At 38.7% G+C, this 21,866-nt stretch overlaps 2 protein-coding genes across 3 annotated transcripts; both read right to left on the reverse strand.

Moving 5' to 3' along the window:
- Window positions 1-1,315: 1,315 nt before the first annotated feature.
- On the reverse strand, window positions 1,316-7,151 carry LOC127437753 (UDP-glucuronosyltransferase 2C1-like). The gene is made up of 6 exons (XM_051692897.1): window positions 5,538-7,151; window positions 4,126-4,274; window positions 3,715-3,846; window positions 3,515-3,602; window positions 2,810-3,032; window positions 1,316-2,663 (listed from the first exon to the last, which is right to left on the reverse strand). The coding sequence occupies exons 1-6, from the start codon at window positions 6,244-6,246 to the stop codon at window positions 2,381-2,383; spliced, it is 1,584 nt and encodes a 527-aa protein (XP_051548857.1). The 5' UTR covers window positions 6,247-7,151; the 3' UTR covers window positions 1,316-2,380.
- Window positions 7,152-7,562: 411 nt separating this feature from the next.
- Window positions 7,563-16,895, reverse strand: LOC127437742 (UDP-glucuronosyltransferase 2A2-like). 2 transcript variants are annotated; one of them, XM_051692886.1, is made up of 7 exons: window positions 16,817-16,895; window positions 13,475-15,015; window positions 12,178-12,326; window positions 11,736-11,867; window positions 11,377-11,464; window positions 8,075-8,297; window positions 7,563-7,952 (listed from the first exon to the last, which is right to left on the reverse strand). In XM_051692886.1, exons 2-7 carry the CDS (start codon window positions 14,181-14,183, stop codon window positions 7,670-7,672), a joined length of 1,584 nt encoding a protein of 527 aa, XP_051548846.1. In that variant the 5' UTR covers window positions 14,184-15,015; window positions 16,817-16,895; the 3' UTR covers window positions 7,563-7,669. The 2 variants fall into 2 exon arrangements, with proteins under 2 accessions (XP_051548846.1, XP_051548838.1); XM_051692878.1 differs by having other exon boundaries at window positions 16,542-16,887.
- Window positions 16,896-21,866: the final 4,971 nt, after the last annotated feature.

Genomic DNA, 21,866 nt, shown 5'->3' on the forward strand with positions numbered 1-21,866 from the left:
TTATGGTAATCTCTCTTTTTTATTCTATATAGCTATTAGTTGGCTTGTTATGTGATAGAGATAAGATTACATAATTTGCACAAATTGTTCCAAAACAATGTTAAGGCTTTGCAACTGCAGTTTTAGCCGGATGTATGTTCTTTACATTACAATAGTACCAGGGTGGCGTATTCATCTTAAAGCAAATGCCATTCATATGATGTAGGTAAGTGGATTTGTTATGATGTTGAGTTATGTAACATATAGAATAGCATACTAGTTCTATTGCAATATGTATACTCTGCATATCATGAAAATTGACTGGCTGTATGGAATACCCACAACGTCTGGAAAATATATTTTACAACACACACACCTTAAAACCACCTGCCTAATATTGTGCAGGTTCCCCTCGTACCGCTAAAACAGCGCCAACCCGCATCTCAGAATAGCATTCTGAGATGATATTCTTCTCACCACAATTGTACAGAGTGGTTATCTGAGTTACTGTAGACTTTGTCAGTTCAAACCAGTCTGGCCATTCTCTGTTGACCTCTCTCATCAACAAGGCATTTCTGCCCGCAGAACTGCCGCTCACTGGATGTTTTTAGTTTTTGGCACCATTCGGAGTAAATTCTAGAGACTGTTTTGTGTGAAAATCCCAGGAGATCAGCAGATACAGAAATACTCAAACCAGCCCGTCTGGCACCAATAATCATCCATGTGATTATCTAATCAGCCAATAATGTGACAGCTGTGCAGTGCATAAAATCATGCAGATACGGGTCAGGAGCTTCAGTTAATGTTCACATCAACCATCAGAATGGGGTAAGAAATTTGATTTGGACCGTGGCATGATTGTTGGTGCCAGATGGGCTGTTTTGAGTATTTCTGTAACTGCTGATCTCCTGGGATTTTCACACACAACAGTCTCTAGAATTTACTCCGAATGGTGCACAAAACAAAAAACATCCAGTGAGCGGCAGCTCTGTGGACAGAAACCTCATTGTTGATGAGAGAGGTCAACAGAGAATGGCCAGACTGACAAAGTCAGTTCGAAGATCTGCACAATATTAGGCAGGTGGTTTTAATGTTGTTGCTGATCGGTGTATAGCTGAATTATGTGGAAACGTATATCCTACAAGGTACTCAACTTGACCTTCCATTTTCAGTGACAAATGAACTTTTTTTTTAGTTTTTTTAATTTCCCCATACTCGTTATTTGATCTGCCAAAAGTAAATAATACATTTTACGCAAAATATTGATTAAAATTCAACTAACTGAATTAAATATGCAACGTAATGAGGTCACAATGACAACAATGTAGCATTCTACTGATGGAAACATTTTATTGTACACTGCATACTGCTGCATGAATTTTTCTTAAAGAGTAGAAGGCATTATTAGCATAGTTGTGGTCTCAGTTTCACGCAGCTGCGCACATCAGTTGCATCAGAATGCGTAACTCTATGGCGTCATCATTGACCACATGCTCTTATTATGAAACTAGAAACGTTTCAGAAGCCCTCAACGCCTTTATATACAACAGAAATACATTTTAACCAGACTTATTAAAAAAAAAAAAAAAAAAATCATACGAACTGATATAACTTTAACAATACTTTTTTCAAACAAGAATAATAATAATAATAAAAAAGAGTAATCATGAATTTGCCTACCCACGCTAACAGTTGCATGCTACAAATATAGCAATACTAGCAAGCTACACTTAAATTTGAGATCACCAACCATGCAGACAATCTCTCGATCACCAAATATGTTGAATCATCTCGGATTTAACCGATCATATAAGGAAAATAGACAGGATCATGGAAAGAGATCGCAAGCATGATGGCGGTCATTCAAAATGCATGAAGTAAAACACACACACACACACACATAAAACTCCACGGTTTAAACTCTTCAAAGTAAAAGTCCTTTTGCAATGTTTTGCAATGAACGCTAGGCGCAGCAGAATAATAAAATCTAGCCAAGATGATATGTGGATTTTCAAAGTAAAAAAACAAACAAACCAACTAGATATTCTGTATGTTAAAATCTTACTCTTTTCAACGAAGCATGCAAAGTATGTATTAATTTGATTCAAGTTTATTTGCATAGTGCTTTTCACAATACAGATCAAAAGCTGCTTTACAAAAGTAGCTCCTTACTACTTTAAGCAAGTTAGCCAAAGGCAACAATGGAAAGGGAAACAACCTCCTAAGATGTTTAGGAAAGATACCTGAGAGGAACTAAGACAGCTGGGAAGCACACCACCAAAGGCAATTTAAACTCATCTTTATATATATAAACTCCTGGTTTTTGCAAGGGTGATTTTGTTTAAATGAAACCTATGCCACTAGGGTGGAGAGACAGAATGTTTAGTGCAAAAAAGTCTAATCACTCTTTTTTACTTTTACGATTTGATCTAAAACAGTAACGCTTTATGAAGGATTTACACATTTTAAAGGAGATGTAGAGGACTACAGTCACTATAGTGATGAGAAAAGCGAACACATCCAGACAGTGGTACTGGTACCAGGTAAGGTTGTGGGCTTCCACACGCAGGTGTTTAGCACCTTTATTACGCATGACAAACTCTATCCAGAACACTGCTTCATCTAAAGGCTTCATTGGTCTGTCATGATGAATCCTGGACAAACGCATGGCATTCTCTTTATACCTATAGAATAAACATAAGACAGAGTCAAGCAAATGTTGTAATATGTCTGTGTATACTTTGCATCCTTCCTATGTAGTGCCATCTGTCTGTCCCCAGTCTTGCTGTGCAATGAAACCACTGCCAATCAAATAACATGAGTGACTCACGAGGGGTCGTTAATGACAGCGTTGAGTCCGTCCACCAGGTCTTGAGTCTGCATGTTTTTAATGCCATCCATGACAACAGCAGCCCCCTTAGCCTTCATATGGGCCAAGTTATCAGGCTGATCACCAAACAAGGGGATCCCGACCATTGGAACACCATGATATATGGCCTCAAATATGCCATTAGAGCCCCCGTGAGTGATGAACGCTCTGGTTTTGGGGTGACCTGAATCAGGAAACAAACATGGATAAACAGAGAGGATTCATCTGCTTGAGTAGGAAAAACCTTCATCAAGACTTATACATCTTAAAGTCAACATGAACTCAAACTTGACCCTTTTTATCTTCATAATGCGTGTTTCTTTTCTCATTGAGCATGATTCATTAGTATATGTTATTCCAAGCCACATGACTCCATTCTGTTAAGTAACATCCATTTTTCACAATCCAATCAATTCCCAATGGAAAATCAAGTCCTGCTCTTCATTTTTTTCTCATTGAATATTCTGTCTCACCATGAAATACATCAGATCACACAAGTAAAATGGGTTGTGAATGAAATTTCACATTGGCTTAAACATTGTATAATCTAAATCTGACTAATTCAATTTCATGTTACAACAAAAATGAATCTACTCTCACAAGTTATTAAATGGAGACAGAGTTTGGTTATTCAATGTTAATATAAATCTAAACTGTAACACAAACCCAGTAAATCATTCTGAGGGACCCAGTTAAAGAGTTTGGTGTTTGCACCAAGAGTATCTGGCTTCTCTCCAGAGTATCTCCAAAAGACCTGCAATTATAAGACCTGATTATAAAGAATTACTACCTGACTTTGAGTGAATGTTCATTTGTTTGTAAAATATGGAAAGAATAGAAAACATAATGTAAAAATGGTAAGTAACCTTCTGAGGTATCTGCGCTAATGCAGAGGCGATCGTATTGCTCCTCTCTTTGGTCATGTTCTTCACCATAGACCCCAGAGTGAACACAACTATCCCATCATCCCCAGAGCTCTGCACAAACTCCTCCATATCCTACACACACAAAAGAACAACATGCTTTCATGTAAAAAAAAAAAAAAAAAAAAAAAGAACATGATTCTATATACATTTCTGCAAAACCTGAAATATGTTGGTGCAGGAAAAAAATCACTTAAGTTTTAAGGTGAAATGTCCAATAGTGGAGCTACTGTAAAAGCAAGTTCTGTTTTCTCCAATTCTCTTACTATTCAAGCCATTAGTAGGTCTTATGAAATACATATCTCTGGTGTTATTAACAGCAAATGGGATAGGATATTGAAAGGACAGATGCACCTTGGGTAACAGCTGGGCAGGGGTGCAGTGAAGCCCTCCAACATATTTGAAGTTGGGTAGGAATGGCCGTGGAAACTCGAAGTCCCAGTAAGTTCTGATTAACCAGATATCAGCTTTACCCATCATCTCACAAAAAGAAGTGGGACGTCCTAGAATGAGGAGTGCTTGACAGTGTTATGGGGTTTGGGAATTAATCCCTTATTTTAATAAAACAAATAAAAACAAATAAGGGTTACATTAAGGCATAAACAAAATAAAAAGGGCCACGCACTTCAGGGGTTTAAAAACAGAAATGTGAAGCTCATATTTGTGAGTTTTAAAATTGTCTAAACGAAATTTTTGCAATTGTACTATCGTGGGAGAGTAAACATTACATAGGTGGCTTAAACAGCCAGATGCATTTACTCTAAATCGAGTTTTGTCTGGAATGCATCTCAAACCACCTCCTGAGGTGAAAGGATTTATATCCATCTTGAATCCGTCTTGGAGGGTATTTACACTTAAGTCTTTTTTTTATAATCGTATAGCAATCCGATCAGCAAAAGTGTATGAATACCCCCTACCAAGTGTAAATACCCCCTAAAAGTGAGCCCTTTGCAAGTTAAACACCAGTTCTGTCAGCAGATTTACATGCGCAGTTATAATCAAGTTGCAACGGGTTTTCTCGAAGTTGAGCTAAAGTCTTCATCTCTCTGTTCAAGTATACATGACACAATGCGTAGGCTAATTTTATATTTGAATATTTGAAGGTAGTATAACAAATACACCAGGTTAAAAACATGTTGCATGTCATCTCTGTCTTTTGGAGCATGCATGCACACAACGGTGACCAGTTGTGGTCCGATTAACGTGTATAAATGCTAGACGAAGCAGAGCTCCAATCTCGTTATCTAAGTCTGTTAGTCTGATGTTACAAAAATCGGAGCGTGTGCATGACATTTTTAAAAGACAAATTATTGTTTTAGTTTGAGTGAATTCAAACTTTTAAAGTGCATGTAAACATGCCGAGTGCTACTTTTAATACTGCAGTTTGTTTGGGTATCCCGACTGTGTTTGACACTGCAACTTTGCCTCAGTGGCATGAGTTTAGGTTGGGAATAGTTGTTTATTCGACCAATGGGGGTAGTTTTTGTGTAACGGGAGCCAGCTTATGTGTGATAGCTGTGAGGTATATGTAAACCTCACTCCCCTGGCCTTAAGAGGAGCACTAGCGACTGACACTAGAGGCTGTAGCCTTTAGCCTCCTCGTTAGCGTGCCCAACTCCCATGCCGTCTGACGCCGGTTCGATTCTCGCTCAAAGGCAGGAGATCATTTTTTTTCCAATTCAGTTTAGCAATGCCACTGGCGCAAAGTTACACATTTCAAGTTAACTTTTGACTTGCATTGAACTGGGAACATTTCTTTAGCTCACCTAAATACTCAGTGTAGTAGTTGTCAAATTTTCTCCACACAAAACTGGCTAAAGCATCTTGAGAAATGTAGAAGAGCATGTTAAAGATCCGCTCTGTAAAGCTCATCTTGTCTGTGAGTTTACTCATGGTTCCAGGAACAAATGATGGTGGAGCCGGTATCTGACCACACATCCGCTCTACAGAATTAGCGATGGAGAATCGTAACGTGTACACCAAGGGAATGTTCAGCTTTTCGGCCACTATTTCGCTGCATGGGTAGATCGGGTCAGTCAGAATTACGTCAAATTTTTCATGCCGCAGTTTGTCCACCAACCCTGGAGATGTGAGAATCCCATTGCAGTATGAAAGACCCAAATCCACATTTTTGGAGACAAGTGCGTAGAATTTCATTGAAATCTGTAGTAGGTTTAACTCATCCATTTCATAGATCGAGAAGTGTAGAAGTTCCTCAAGGAAATCACGTATGTCCTTAGAAGACATGGACATATTAAAGGGCAGGTAAGAGAAGCGGTCCGATTCTTTGGCTTTCATGAACATAGAAGTGTCTGGCAGCAGAACGGTTACACCGTGTCCTCTGTCCATCAATGTTTCCAACACTATTTTCAGATTTATCCAATGACTGCCATCAGCAGGCCAGACTAAAACATTTCCACAGTCTACACTGCTGAGCACAGTTAGCAGAGAAAGCAGACAGACTACAAGCCTCATGATTACCTGTGATAAAGTGTGTGATCACTCAAGTCTCCCTCAATCATATAATGTCAAGTATACTTATTAACCTAGAATATGAGGTTATAATAAATGCAGTTGTGCACAGTCATCGTGCTGATAAGACAATGGGCTGTTCAGGTAAAAGGTAGAGTACAAAAAGAAAGGTAGCACAGGTTCGTACGTGACTGAAATTTGAGTTGGTGTTGTTTGTCAATTAATTTACACTTTAGATACAGCCTTCAAATGTAGTCTGATACCAGTTACATCCACATGAATGACCAAACAACATCGTATGTACCCGTGGGAAACCAGAATTCTCAATGATACCCAAGTAGCCACTGTAAGTTGAGAAATTGGAAAGGGCATGTCTGCATGGTAGAGAATCGTTGTGGAAAGCTATTTTAGTAATATTAATTTGATAAACTAAAGAGCTTCTAGTCAACTTATGTAAAGCTAATGACCCACCCTTTGTGGTTTGCTAAAAAATAATTATTTTATACCATGCATAAATAAATCATATAGGTTGTGTAGAAGTGAAAGTGTATTCAGTCATGAAAAACAACAGAGCTAACAACCACTGCCTCCCATGTTAACTGGATGGCAGTAAAAGTCCCAAGGCGTAATGTTTTTTGGCATGCTTTGTCCTTTGTAAAACTAAAAATACAAAGATTTTAAAAAATATATAATTTAACACAAATGTGAATAAAAAAAGATACATAAGTTACATTTGCCTAGCACACCTAGTTACAGTACAATTCTCACTAAATTAAATAACTGTGTAACTTATTTCCATTAAATAATCACAATATAACTCAAATCGAAATGTTGGAACTACACAAATATTTCAAACACAAACTGTTATAAAGTTCGACTCGTTTGATGTGCGACATCTGTTCACTCAGTTTCTCGCTTCACACTCATGAAATCGCAGTTTCAAAATAAAAGTCTCAGAATAACCATCATTCAAAAATACTAAATAAAATACAATATAAAATAGGATTTTACCTTTTAAATAGAATAGGCAGCACACAGTGAAATAACAGTGACAAAGTAGTTTTTTTAAGAGTTGCATTAACAGTTGTATTATGTTTTTAGCTGTTTCTTAAAGGTAGTGAGGGACTGTATGGGGTAGATTTGTGAAGATCATTCCACCTCCGAAAAACAGTGAAAGTTCAATAAAAAAAATCGGAATAATCTCTTTGTAAGTATTCTTCTGAGGTATTTGAAGGGCTTGATACTGTGTGAACAAATGCAAGCATGGTTGTCAGATCTAGTTTTTTTTTAAAGTTGAAAAAAAAAAGAGAAAGGCAAAATTGTGTTTGTTTTCGTATTTTAATACAATTTGAAATTACATGTACAAATATTTATCAGACAGAAAGTTCAATGCGAAGAATACTAAAAACGAAGGCCTTTACCTGCATCACTCTTTTTTGCTTTTACTCTCTGATCGGAAACAGCAACGCATTATGAAGAATTTACCAATTTTATAGAAGATGTAGAGGACTACAATCACTATAGTGATAAGAAAAGCGAACACATCCAGACAGTGGTACTGGTACCAGGTAAGGTTGTGGGCCGCCACACGCAGGTGTTTGGCACCTTTATTACGCATGACAAACTCTATCCAGAACACTGCTTCATCTAAAGGCTTCATTGGTCTGTCATGATGAATCCTGGACAAACGCATGGCATTCTCTTTATACCTGGAAAGAAATTACATAAACGGAGTAAGACAAGTATTGCAATATGTCTGTGTATAATTTGTGAACTTCCAGTCTTGCTGTGCAATGAAACCACTGACAATTAAATAACATGAGTGACTCACGAGGGGTCGTTAATGACAGCGTTGAGTCCATCCACCAGGTCTTGAGTCTGCATGTTTTTAATGCCGTCCATGATAACAGCAGCCCCCTTGACCTTCATATGGGCCAAGTTATCAGGCTGATCACCAAACAAGGGGATCCCGACCATTGGAACACCATGATATATGGCCTCAAATATGCCATTAGTGCCCCCATGAGTGATGAATGCTCTGGTTTTGGGGTGACCTGAATCAGGAAACAAACATGGATAAACAGAGAGGATTCTTAAATTTGGGTACATGAAAAGCATCATGAAGACATTTTTTTTAATGGTATGCCTATTAATTGATCTAATTAATCGTAATTAATCACATTTAATCAATATTTGCTAAGGTCATGAACATGCAATATAAATGAAACATAATGAAAATAATTAAAAATATTATAAAAAAAAGATTAAAATATGTTGCATTATTGTGGCAGACTAGTAAAGCACTAATTGCACAATACAAAAAGTGACTTCAGAAGTCAATATATTGTTTTTTTTTTAACCCCATATAATTGAATTAACAAGTCGACAGCAATCCATTTTTCCAATTGAGTTGGTCAATTGGTCCTGTTCTCACAGGATTCGATCTTGTGTTCCACTGTGCTATTTTGAATATTTAGTTTTTTACGTATGTGCCAGACGGACAATTTTGGAGCATCTCACTGGTTTTCAGCATCTTAAACGCCATGTTTTCAGGAAACTTTGAAAATCGCATCTAGAGATCCCTGCATTCTGTTGTGCTTCATCTAGTTGTCAAGAACGCATTCTGTGTGACCGGCTCTCATTCCTGCACTGCTTTTGAGGTTTGTTGAGGCAAGCTGACTGCCCCCTGCTGACGTGGCTCATTAAAACACTATTCAACACACTTCTCTGTCCTCCCCCTCCACCGCCTGACACATCACTGACAGCAGATGTCTTCGCCACATTTTTTACTAATAAGGTTACAACCATCAGCAATACATTCTCAGCACCACACACTGTCAAACACCTATCTCCTATATGCAACTCTTCTGTCTCTATGTTCTCTCCTCTGACTGACACTGAGGTCTCTAAACTCCTCCTCTCCAACCACCCCACCACCTGTTCCCTTGACCCCATTCCTTCTCACCTTCTCCAGGCCATCTCTCTGTCCATCCTATCTGCACTCACACACATAATTAACACATCTCTACTTACAGGTACTTTCCCCACTACATTTAAGCAGGCTCGAGTAACCCCGCTGCTGAAGAAACCCGCACTTAATCCCACACAAATAGAACACTACAGACCAGTCTCTCTCATCCCATTCATGGCAAAAACACTTGAAAGGGAAGTTTTCAATCAAATTTCTGCCTATCTCTCACAGAACAAGCTGCTGGATGACAATCAGTCAGGCTTCAAAAGTGGACATTCCACCGAGACTGCCCTGCTGTCTGTCACTGAGTCGGGCAAAAGCTGAATCCAGATCATCTGTCCTGATTCTGCTGGACCTTTCTGCAGCCTTTGACACAGTCAACCATCAGAACTTACTCTCTACCCTCTCCTCACTGGGCATCACAGGAACTGTGCTTTACTAGTTTAACTCCTATCTCTCAGGTAGGTCCTTCATAGTAGCCTGGAGGGGTGAGGGGTCCAAGCCACATCAGCTACTTACTGGTGTACCTCAGGGTTCAGTGCTTGGGCCACTTCTCTATATACACAACATCACTGGGACCCATCATTCAGGCACATGGATTCTCTTACCACTGCTACGCTGATGACACGCAAATCTACTTGTCTTTCCAGCCCAACGACACTACAGTGACTGCTCGAATCTCTGCCTGCCTGGCAGACATCTCAGCCTGGATGAAGGAACACCACCTGCAACTTAACCCAGCAAAGACTGAACTCCTTGTCTTTCCAGCCAACCCTGCTGTTGAACACAACATCGCCATGCAGCTGGGTGCAACTACAGTAACGTCTTCCAAAACGGTCAGAAATCTAGGGGTAACCATCGACAACAGACTAAATTTCACAGACCACATCTCAAAGACCGCAAGATCATGTAGATTTACACTCTACAATTTCAGGAAGATAAGACCCTTCCTCTCTGAACATGCCACACAACTTCTTGTTCAGTTACTTGTCATAACTAGACTGGACTACTGTAACGCTCTCATTGCAGGCCTCCCTGCATGTGCAATTAGACCCCTCCAAATAATCCAGAATGCAGCAGCACGTCTGGTCTTTAATGAACCAAAGAGAGTGCATGTTACACCACTCCTTCACTCTTCACTGGCTGCCGGTTGATGCACGCATCAAATTCAAGGCTCTGATGCTGGCATACAGAACAGTCACTGGGTCTGCTCCAGCATACCTAAAATCATTTCTGCAGAGCTACGCGCCCACTAGAAGCCTGCGGTCGGCTAAGGAATGTCGCCTTGTTGTACCAACACAAAGAGGCACCAAAACACTTTCCCGGACTTTCGGCTTCATCATACCACGTTGGTGGAATGACCTTCCCAACTCCATCCGTGAAGCTGACTCACTTTCTGTCTTCAAAAAACGGCTAAAAACACATCTTTTCCATGAGCACTTAATCAGTCACTAAAAAAAATTAAATAATTTCTTGTTGCACTTTATTCTTTTTTGAATACTATTCTGATGCTTGTGAAACTTTGTAATATGGCACTTTTCGTACCACTGTCTCCTTAAGATGATTCGCTTATGTTTTCCTCTTTTGTAAGTCGTTTTGGAAAAGCGTCTGCGAAATGAATAAATGTAAAACACAAAGTTATATGTACTTCAAGCTTGTATAGCTTCAATGGTAGGAAAATAAGTACTTTTATAACAAAAATTACATACGGTCTGGGAGCATGATTAATTGCGTTCCTTTTTTAACAAATTATTTTTATATATAATTAATTGCACTAAATTAACACATTAAATCAACAGCTCTTGCAATCTTTCTTAAAAATATAACAACTTGCTCTGCCCCTGAAATGACTTTCCTTTTTTGGCAGTCATCAAGAATCACTCTTAATTTTGTAACCCCTCCCCTGCAACCACATGACTCCATTCTGGTAGTAACACCCACTTTTCACAATCCAATCAATTCCCAATGGATAAAATCAAGTCCCCCATTAATTTTTTTCTCATTGAATATCCTGTCTTACCAGGAAATATATCAGATTACTTAAGAAGAATGGGTTACGAACGACATTTTACATTGACTTTACATTGAATTAGTCAGATTAGGTTATAACATGATTATTTAAAAAATAATAATAACATACTCCCACAAATTGTAACACAAACCCAATAAATCATTCTGAGGGATCCAGTCATAGATTTTGGTGTTTCCACCAAGAGTATCTGGCTTCTCTCCAGAGTATCTCCATAAGACCTGCAAAAAACAAAACAAACAATGACTCATCTACAGAGCTTTAGTCTCAACCTTGGGGAATATATTAGCATAGACACAAAGAGATTATAGAGAATTACAATCTAAAATTCACATTGAATTGTTGCAAGACTAAATTAATCAAGAAGATCTGTGAATCTCACATGACTTGAGGGTTCTACTTTGCACCCATATCAATTAAAACATCTAGAAGCAGTGTTAATTTGTTTGTAATATTAGGAAATAACAGAAAGATGTAAAAATGGTAAGTAACCTTCTGTCGAATCTGTGCCAGAGCAGAGGCAATCGTATTGCTCCTCTCTTTGGTCATGTTCTTTACCATGGACCCCAAAGTAAACACCACTATTCCATCATCACCAGAGCTCTGCACAAACTCCTCCATGTCCTACACACACAAAATGACATGATTTCATGTGAAAAACATGACTCTATATTTCTGCAAAACCTGAAATATGTTACCTCAGGTACAATTCACTGGTTTCCAGGTGAAATGTTCACCAGTGGTGCTAAAACAAAGTTCTGTTTTCTCCAATACAGATGTGACTTTAATAAAGTTTTTTTTTTTTTATAAAGTTTGTTCATGAGCCTCTTCTTTGACCAAGTATATCTGCTATAAAAACATAACATATACATACTGTATCTCTGGAGTTGTTATCAACAGCAAATGGTATTGGATATTGAAAAGACAGATGTACCTTGGGTAGAGGCTTGGCAGGTGTGCAGTGAAGCCCTCCAACGAATTTGAAGTTGGGCAAGAATGGCCGAGGAAACTCAAAATCCCAGTAGGTTCGGATTAGCCAGATATCAGCTTTACCCATCATCTCACAAAAGGATGTTGGTCGTCCTGGAATTAGGAGTGCTTGACAGTGTTATGGGGTCTAGACATTTGTTTATCAGTTTGTTTTGGTTTTTAATTATGGTTACAGTAAAGCACTAAGAAAGTAAAAAGGGCTACGTATTTTGGAGGTTTGAAAGCATAAATGTGAAGCACTCACATGATTCTTCCTTTAAAATGTGTACTATTTATGCTTTAAAGTGGCTAAATCATCGTTTTATTCTCTTGCTGAAAACAAAACAATAGAAACCCTCGCAGAAATTCTAATGGTTATAATGGGAATAGTATTGGTTTTAATGGAAACTTTAATGGTCCCTGTGGGTCTCTACTGGTAATGGCTTTTATTGGTGATATGTTATGCCTAGTGGATAAAATTAGAAATACATATCTGTAATGCAAACCAACACTAACCATTATATCTTAACTGAATATGGACCAAAACACACTACAACAAACCATTTGATATTGGTTTTAATAGTTATCAGCTGATAGGTTGTAAAGGTATTTGTAGTTGAAACCATTAGAATTTCTAAAGTGGATTTTTCTTTATGCAAACAATCCCTTGCATGTGTTATGTGATAGTGGCAATGTTGACTGGCTTTCCATAGTCATGACAGGACTTGAAATGTTCAAGATAACTTTGCACAGAGAATTAGAATTCTATCACACATGCATATCGCCCTTTTTACTTCCAATGTAAGTGTGTACATGTAACCTCAATTTTTGCCCGTTTTAAAACACTGAGAGACGAGTCAAAATTATTGTCTGTGGTAATTGACATTATGCAACAAATGCTGTTGATAAAGCTTAAAGGTCAAGTGTGTATTTTTCAATGTAAAAATACCTCCACTAATTCTAATTTGATTGTAAATACTGTAAGTGAGCCATTCGTACTGTAGTTTGATTTGTCCAAACAATGTAAATGCTGTGGTTCATTGGCACTTACAACATGGCAGTTCGTTTTCATATGCTAACCGGGCTTTACTCCACAACATTGGCTTAATGACATAGGAATACCTGTTTGGTCGACCAATGGAAGATGGACAAAGTGTTTGGGGAAAACTGTTTTGCAAACCTCATTATTTTGGGTGGTGCTAGTGATGCAGAAATAACACACTTAACCTTTAACTTGAACCAAGAACATGCCTTTAACTCACCTAAATAATCAGTGTAGTAGTTGTCATATTTTTTCCACAGACTAATGGCCAAGGCATCTTGAGAAATGTAGAAGAGCATGTTGAGGATTCGCTCTGTAAAGCTCATCTTGTCTGTGAGTTTACTCATGGCTCCAGGAACAAATGATGGTGGAGCCGGTATCTGACCACACAACCGCTCTAGAGTGTGAGCGATGGAGAATCGTAACGTGTACACCAAGGGAATCTTCAGCTGTTCAGCCACTATATCGCTGCACGGGCACATCGGGTCGGACAGAAGAACGTCAAATTTTTCATGCCGCAATTTGTCCATCAACTGTGGAGATTTTAGGATGCCATCGCAGTATATAAGGCACGTATCCAGATGTTTGGAGACAAACTTATAGAATTTCATTAAAATCTGTAATAGGTTTAACTCATCCATCTCATAGATCGAGAAGTGTAGAAGTTCCTCAAAGAAATCATGTAGGTCCTTAGAAGACATGGACGCATTAAAGGGCAGGTAGGAGAAACGGTCAGATTCTTTGGCTTTCATTAACAGAGAAACATTCGGCAGCAGCACTGTTACACCATGTCCTCTGTCCATCAATGTTTCCAACACTATTTTCAGATTAATCCAATGACTGCCATCAGTAGGCCAGACAAAAACATTCCCACATTCCGTGCTGCCAAGCACAGTTAGCAAAGAAAGGAGACAGACTACGAGTCTCATGATTGCCTGTGATAGTGTGTGTGATCACTCAGTCTCCCTCAAACATGCTATAAGGTATAAATGATTAACATAGAACATGAACTTTAACAAGAGCAAATTCATGGTGATAATGGGCTGTTCAGGTAAAAGGTAGCGTACAAAGAGAGAGGTAGATCACATGACTCGTGCATGACTGAAACGTAGGAATCGGTGTCGTTTGTCAATTATTCTGCACCCAAAGAATGAGAATGTGTCCTGTAAGGCAGGTAACAAGAACTTTCAAGTGCAGTCTGAAATATTCTAAATACGAATAAACGAGTTATGTGCACATGAATGACCAAGCAAAGTCATGCGTACCCGTGGGAAACTCAGAATTCTCAATGATGCTTGCTGAGTTATAAAGTTGGAAGGAGCTCGTTCACATGAAAGATAGCTAATAGCTACACTTAGATTGCGGTGAATGGTTTTGTAAAGTTAATTTAATTTCATTACTGTATTTTAGTGATATTAATTTGTTATATGAAAGAGCTTTAAGTTAATTAATGCAAGACTAATGGCTTACCCTTTGAGGTTTGCTTAACCCTAAAATGTATTATTTGTTAGATACCATGCATAAATCAATTAAAGGTTTTGTAAAAGTTTTGCAGGTGTATTTAGTAATGCATGTCCACTATTACAGTATAAAAAAGAGCTTCTGCCATCATTCAGAGTTGATTTGTTTTGGCTGAGCAACACTCATATTTTGTTTTGGACTTGACTCTGACCTACAGTAGGAGCTTCCCAGCCAGTTAAATTAAGGCAGTAAAAGTCCCATGTCCTGTATCCATTCTTGATGTCCTTTGTCTTTGTAAAACTGAAAATACATAAAAATATGAATAAAAAAGATGCATCAATGCAGCTTTAAAATAACAATGCAAATTAATTTAGGCTATTCTTCTTGCATCTTGAGGTACAATGTTCTTCTATTTATACTAGTGTTCACTGTTCACAATTTAATCTATTTAAGTCACTCATTTCATTTCCATTTAAATAATTATAACTCAAACTACTCTCTCACAATATATTTAATCAAATGTTTCAACTACTGTTGTAAAGTTTGACACCTTTGATTTGCAACATTTGTTCACCACCATCTTGCTTCAAAACAAGACGGTCTAAAATCGAAACTTACGTCTCTGCAGAACAAAAATAGGCTTTTTCCAATCAGTGGGCGTTTTCAAACCGGGAAGGGCGTTAGATTTTCACTTTGTCATAAGACATCATTGTATGTTTTGTAAAAATAAGTGAATGTTAAAGGGACATTTGATCATTTCCTCACCCTCATGCCATCCCAGATGTGTATGACTTTCTTTTGCAGAACATGAATGAAGATGTTTAGAAGAACTGTTGGTCCATTCAATGCAAGTAAATGAGAAGCGGTGAGAAACAGATCAGTAATCAATAAGATCATTTTTTACTATAAATCTTCACTTTCACTTTCATAAGCACTCTTCTCTCTTAAGAGTTCTTCTTCTGTTTTTGGTGGTTTACATAAGCATATCGTCCCATACTGGGCAGGGAGGAGAATTTATAGTAAAAAAAGAAAAAATTAAATATTGATCTGTTTCTCACCCACACCTATCGTATTGCTTCTGGAGACATAGATTAAACCACTGGAGTTGTATGGATTACTTTTATGCTGCATTTATGAGATTTTTGTACCTTCTGAGTTCTGATCACCATTCACTTGCATTGAAAGGACCAACAGAACTGAGAAATTCTTCTAAAAAGCTTCATTTGTGTTCAGCAGAAGACAGAAAGTCATACACATCTGGGACGGCATGAGGGTGAGTAAATGATGAGAGAAATGTAATTTTTGGGTAAACTAAGTTTATTTTAAAGACTATCTAGGCACATAATAACACTATAGAACTGTAAATGATTATAACTCTTTCAAGATGTACAGGCTCACACTTTAAATGGTCAGTGCTTTGTATTTTAGATAATTAAAATAGCAACAGATCCAGTGAAACAATTATGGTTGAGTGATTGTTTTTACATGCCATTCAAAAACGTGCCATTTTACAATGATAAGAGTGAAATAAAAGACTAAAAATAATACATTTATACTTTTCTTTTACTTGGAATGTATATGTTCAGGACAAAGGCAAAAATGGTTACTGTCTCTTTAAGAGGGTTTTATCACATTATACAACATTGAAGGCACTCTGTGCTGTTTGTTTCATTGAGTTTAATCTATTGAGAGTTGTAAAGTCCCATTATTTATAAATAAATAATTTTGCTATTATCATTCTGCACTGCTAAAGAAGAGGATTTCAGAGATTAATTGATTGAGATTGTGAGACTGCAGTCAGTATTAAACTTGTGATGATCTTGTACCTGAAGCACGTTCATCCATTCAGCTATTAGTAGCCTATCTGTTCTCGATGGATCTTCCGTGATCCTTCCCGCGCTGTCAAGTGAAGCACATCAGTTTCGTCTCTCACAGGCTACACTCTCATTTGTTTGTGTGTGAGATGATAAAATACAGACTGCGTCCGCTATAATACGGAACGCAATTCTGATCCTTTAAATACCGGATGTTACAGACTGTTGGCTATTGTTGTGCGACATATGATGAAAGTTTGTCAATCAACATGCGGACCTAACCGTACCAATTTTTGACCAGTCCAGCGGGAATTCTCCCGATCTTCCCGATTGCCACTCCGGCCCTGGTGACCACTTCCTAAATACAGATTTCAGACATGCGTGAACACCATTTCAAAATAAAAGTCCCAAAGAAAACGTGACTCAAAAATACGAAATAAAATATTAAATAAAATATAAAAGCAAGATTTTACCTTCTGAATTGAAAAGGCAGAACACACAATGACAATGGGTTTAAGAGTTGTTTCTTGCCATTTATTAAAGGGATAGTTCACCAAAAAAGGAACATTCTTCTATCATTTACTAACCCTTATGCCATCCCAGTTGTCTATGACTTTCTTCTGCTGAATACAAAGATTTTTAAGAATATCTCAGCTCTGTAGGACCATACAATGCAAGGGAATGGTGGACAGAAATTTGAAAGTCCAAAAACCACATGAAGGCAGGATAAATTGAATCCATAAGACTCCAGTGGATAAATCCATGTCTTCAGAAGTGATTTGATAGGTGTGGGTGAGAAAAAGATCAATATTTAAGTCCTTTTTTTCTGTCTCTAAATCTTCACTTTCACCACATTTTTCTTCTTTTGTTTTTGGCGATTTGTTTCTTCACGCATATCACCACCTACTGAGCTTATTAGTAATAAAGGACTTAAATATTGATCAGTTTCTCACCCACACCTATCATAGCACTTCTGACGACATGGATTTAACCACTGGAGTCTTATGTGTTCCTTTTATGCTGCCTTTAAGTGCTTTTTGGAGCTTCAAAGTTTTAGTCACCATTCACTTGCATTGTATGGACCTATACAGCTGAGATATTCTTCTAAAAATCTTCGTTTGTGTTCTGCTGAAGAAAGAAAGTCATACACATCTGGGATAGCATGAGGGTGAGTAAATGATGAGAGAATTTTCATTTTTGGGTGAACTATCCCTTTAAAGGTAGCGAGGGATTCAACTGTTTGGGTATATTTTAAAAGATCATTTCACCTATGAGGTACCATGAAAGTACAATACAGTGATTCTTCAGAATCACTAGGTAAGTAACCTTCTGAGGTATCCGAAGGGGTTGGGACTGTGTGAACAAAAGCAAGCAATACACAGTATTTCTTACTGATGACACTGCAGGATTATCAGATCAGATTTTTTGTATTATTATTATTTGCACACAAGTGACAGTCAAAATTGTGTTTTTCACATTTTAATTCATTTTATGAAGCATGTAAACATTTATCAGAATACTCTGTGCAAACCAAAAAGAAAAGATTTAAGGCTTTTAACTGCATCACTCTTATTTGCTTTTACGATTTGATCTGAAACGGCAACACATTATGAAGAATTTACATATTTTATAGAAGATGTAGAGGACTACAGTCACTATAATGACGAGAAAAGCAATATCCAGCAGCAAGCTTCCCTGGGGCAGGCCGCAGCACTTTCTAGACACAGTAAATAGTAAAACTAGACAAACAAGTGATGGTAGCAATGGAAAAAAATATGTCAGTGCCAAAAGCACTGAAGTGACACCATTGACACAAGTGTTGGCTTGGGCCAACATAGGACATCAACAACATTTCTCAACCCAAATTCATCAAAATAATTACACTTAACACTGAAGTTCCTACAAGAACTTCACCCATAAACAAGAGAAGAGAATTATAGAGCAAATAAACCAAATAAAGGATAAATAATAAAAAAATTAATAAAACAACAAATAATGACAATAAAATCACAACAAACAGCAGTGCAGCCATGTCCATCTGCTTGCAACACACACACCATTCGGTACTGGACAGGCAGGCAGACACATGCCTTCAAGTTATGCAGCACCGGAAGCACAAAAGCAAATAAACTAGACACGCAACTCCAGCTCTGTTCACTGCAAAGTATGAGACAAGACTCAGACTGCACGACTCCAAAAAGGGGCCAGGTAAGAGGAGCACACAAGTGTGAGCACCACCAACACTGGTAAACTTGAATAGCCTGAGTTTTATTACCTACAAATTCAGACTAATTACTAGTGGGCCAGGAGGCAGCAATATGCAGGAGACATAGTTTGGTTATACAATGTTAATATTAATCAAAACTCTAGCAAATTGTAACACAAACCCAATAAATCATTCTGAAGGATCCAGTTATAGATTCTGGTGTTTGCACCAAGAGTATCTGGCTTCTCCCTGATGTATCGCCATAAGACCTGTAAACAATATATAAACACATGTACACAGCTTAATTCACAAATGCTGAGCACGACTTAGACATTTTAGAGAATTACTACCTGAATAAATGTGAAAGCTCATGCACTGACAGATGTGAAGAAGAAATTAATCAATGCCCAGTGTCCTTCTGAGGTATCTGTGCCAGTGCAGAGGTGATCGTATTGCTCCTGTCTCTAGTTATGTTCTTCATCATAGGCCCCAGAGTGAACACCACTATCCTATAATCAGCTGAGCTTTGCACAGACTTCTCCATATCCTAGTAAAAAAAATAATAAGCATGGGTAATAGCACTTTTCTTTACACTATAACATTTATTTCCATGTATTTCCAAGGCTATAATTGTGAGTCCAATACCAATACCAATTTCTGCATCCTAAAATTATTAGATACGCATTTACATAATATAGTTTGGGGCTTGTTGGCACTTTTTACTTCAATGAACATTTTTCATGGTTGTTTTATTTTTAAAAGTCAATTTGTTTTTGGGCACATATCTTAAAATCTTGGCTACAAAAATAAATAAATAAATAAATAATAATAATAATAATAATAATAATAATAATAATAATAATAATAAAAAGCTTTTGAATAATTACAATGTCATTTGCCAGAAATAAAGAAACCATTAATTTAACACTCCTTGCCCTTTTGTGACAACATGCCCTTATAGCAGGGCATTTTGTCACACTACAGTATATGGGGCAAGACGTCATGGCTCAGGTTGTTACCCTACAAGCATTCTTTCCTCCTCCCTTTAAGTTAGATGAAGCTAAGAAACTACACATGCTCTGCCCTGTGAGGGCATTACGCATGGACATTGACCAGACGAGTGAATTCAGGGTTTCAGAACAACTGTTTGTTTGACACAAAAGGTTTGGCCATCTCCAAGAAAATAATTTCCTACTGAGTCGTGGATGCTATTGCGCTTGCATATGACTAGCAAGGCATACAATGTCTTGTGGGCATAAAAGCCATTCTACCACGAGTATGGCCTTCTCCTGGACATGGGCAAAGGGTGTGCCTCTAGAAGATATATTGTAGGATGGGCAAGGAGGAGGCCGGAACCGATAGAACAGTCAACGTAACTTTAATGACATAAATGAACTTAAACGTAAACACACCAACACACAAACAGCGGCTGCATGTGTCTCTCTCTCCCTTGAACTGGCGCCTTCGGCTCGATCAGGCAGGGGAAACTTCCGGCTTGACGTACTCCCCTCCCTTCCTGGAGGGGAGGTGTTGCCCTTCCAGCTGTCCTCCTGCCAGCAGGTCTTCCCCACCTCTCTGGAGCCCTGGGAGAGATGAGGGGAGGGAAAGGGAAAAAGCGAGGAGCAGAGAGAGAGAAAAACTCGCTTGATGATCCCCGGACACGCCGTCGCCTGGTCCTCAGCCACTCCTCTGCCCCCTGGCGGACAACAGCCGCTCCTCCCCTGGCAGACAGCAGCAAGTAACGGTTCCTCTGCTTCCTGGTGGATGGGAGTGGTTCCTGTGGCTCCTGGCGGACGGCAGCATCTCCTCCACTTCTCAGCGGACAGCAGCGGCGAGGACTCCACAACAGCGCATCCCTCCTCCTTCCTGGGTTCGGCACCAATGTAATGGGGTTCAGGATGGGCAAGGAGGAGGCGGGAACCGGCAGAACAGTCAACATATCTTTAATGACATAACTGAACTTAAACAAACATAAACACACCGACACACACACAGCAGCCACGTGTGTCTCTCTCTCCCTCGAACTGGCACCTCCGGCTCGTCTTTATCCCCTTTCCAGCTGATTAGTTAATTCAGTCCCAGGCATGCATCCTCACAGCCCGGCCACGCCCTCCTCCTCGTCACACGTATGTCTGGCTTCAGGTTGGGCTTCCCGTCACACCTCTGCCAGGTTTTATAACCTGCATGCCAGTTGGTCAGTATGAGTATTACACTATGGTCTCTCTATTCACACTGAGGTGAATGAGAGCACATATACGTTTCACTACCCCATTGGCTAGTTCATTGTGCCAAAGCCAGTGTTTCACTACCCTGTTGGTCAGTGTAACTGTGCCAAAGCCCTTGGCCAGGCAATCACTCTGCTCCTTTGCTTCCTGGGATATACTGTATGTGTGTTGAGACACTGGTCTACTACCCAGCATGGCTAGTATCTCTGTATTGGCAGCGAGCTGTTGGTTTATTTTTCCCACCTCCCTTCTTATTTCTTAATATGGTGTGGCTACAGCTATGCCTTTGACTACCCTATAATGGCTAGTAGACGTTGCACATCAGTGCTACGGTGTTATGGTATCTGGCTCCCATAGCGTCAGCTTCTGACGCAGTGTCGAAGTTACCTTCTTGAAAGGAAACATCTCGGTTACTTGCGTAATGTTGGTTTCCTGAAAGGTGGGAACGAGATGCTTTGTAGCAGATTCATTTCAGTCACTGCTGGAATTGTCTGGTGGGCTTTACTGGCCATGGTTCTCTGATTGGTGCATCTTTCTCTGCTGGACCATACGTAATGTAGTTGTTGACCATGAATTCCATATTAAACGTCATTTCAACAATGAAGTTGAAATAATGCTGAAAAAAGCATACACCATCGATGAACAACCTGTCTATAGGTATGTCTTTAAAGGTTTATAAGTTATCGTTGAAAACTGATTTGTCTATGGAAAAAATTTATGGGATTTTTACTTCTGGAATCAGTCTGTTAAGCCCTATTGAGGCTGCCAAGTTTACTGTGGTATCGTTGTTCAACAGGACTTTAGACTAGGGCTTTTTTCCACTGACAAAAATGTAAGACCTATGTGAAACAGAAACATGTTCTACTTGGAAAAATCACAGTCACTATCATGGTCAGTGTCCACTAA

This window comes from Myxocyprinus asiaticus, chromosome 4, assembly GCF_019703515.2.
Source record: "Myxocyprinus asiaticus isolate MX2 ecotype Aquarium Trade chromosome 4, UBuf_Myxa_2, whole genome shotgun sequence".
In the NCBI taxonomy this organism is placed as follows: domain Eukaryota; kingdom Metazoa; phylum Chordata; class Actinopteri; order Cypriniformes; family Catostomidae; genus Myxocyprinus; species Myxocyprinus asiaticus.

Coding starts and splice junctions, on each gene's coding strand:
- LOC127437753 (XM_051692897.1), bottom strand. CDS start 6,246: ATGAGGCTTGTAGTCTGTCTGCTTTCTCTGCTAACTGTGCTCAGCAGT. Junction 3,603..3,714: donor TAGCGCAGATACCTCAGAAG/GTTACTTACCAT, acceptor TTATAATTGCAG/GTCTTTTGGAGATACTCTGG. Junction 3,033..3,514: donor CCCTCAGAATGATTTACTGG/GTTTGTGTTACA, acceptor TTCCTGATTCAG/GTCACCCCAAAACCAGAGCG.
- LOC127437742 (XM_051692886.1), bottom strand. CDS start 14,183: ATGAGACTCGTAGTCTGTCTCCTTTCTTTGCTAACTGTGCTTGGCAGC. Junction 8,298..11,376: donor CCCTCAGAATGATTTATTGG/GTTTGTGTTACA, acceptor TTCCTGATTCAG/GTCACCCCAAAACCAGAGCA. Junction 7,953..8,074: donor GCTGTCATTAACGACCCCTC/GTGAGTCACTCA, acceptor ATTTCTTTCCAG/GTATAAAGAGAATGCCATGC.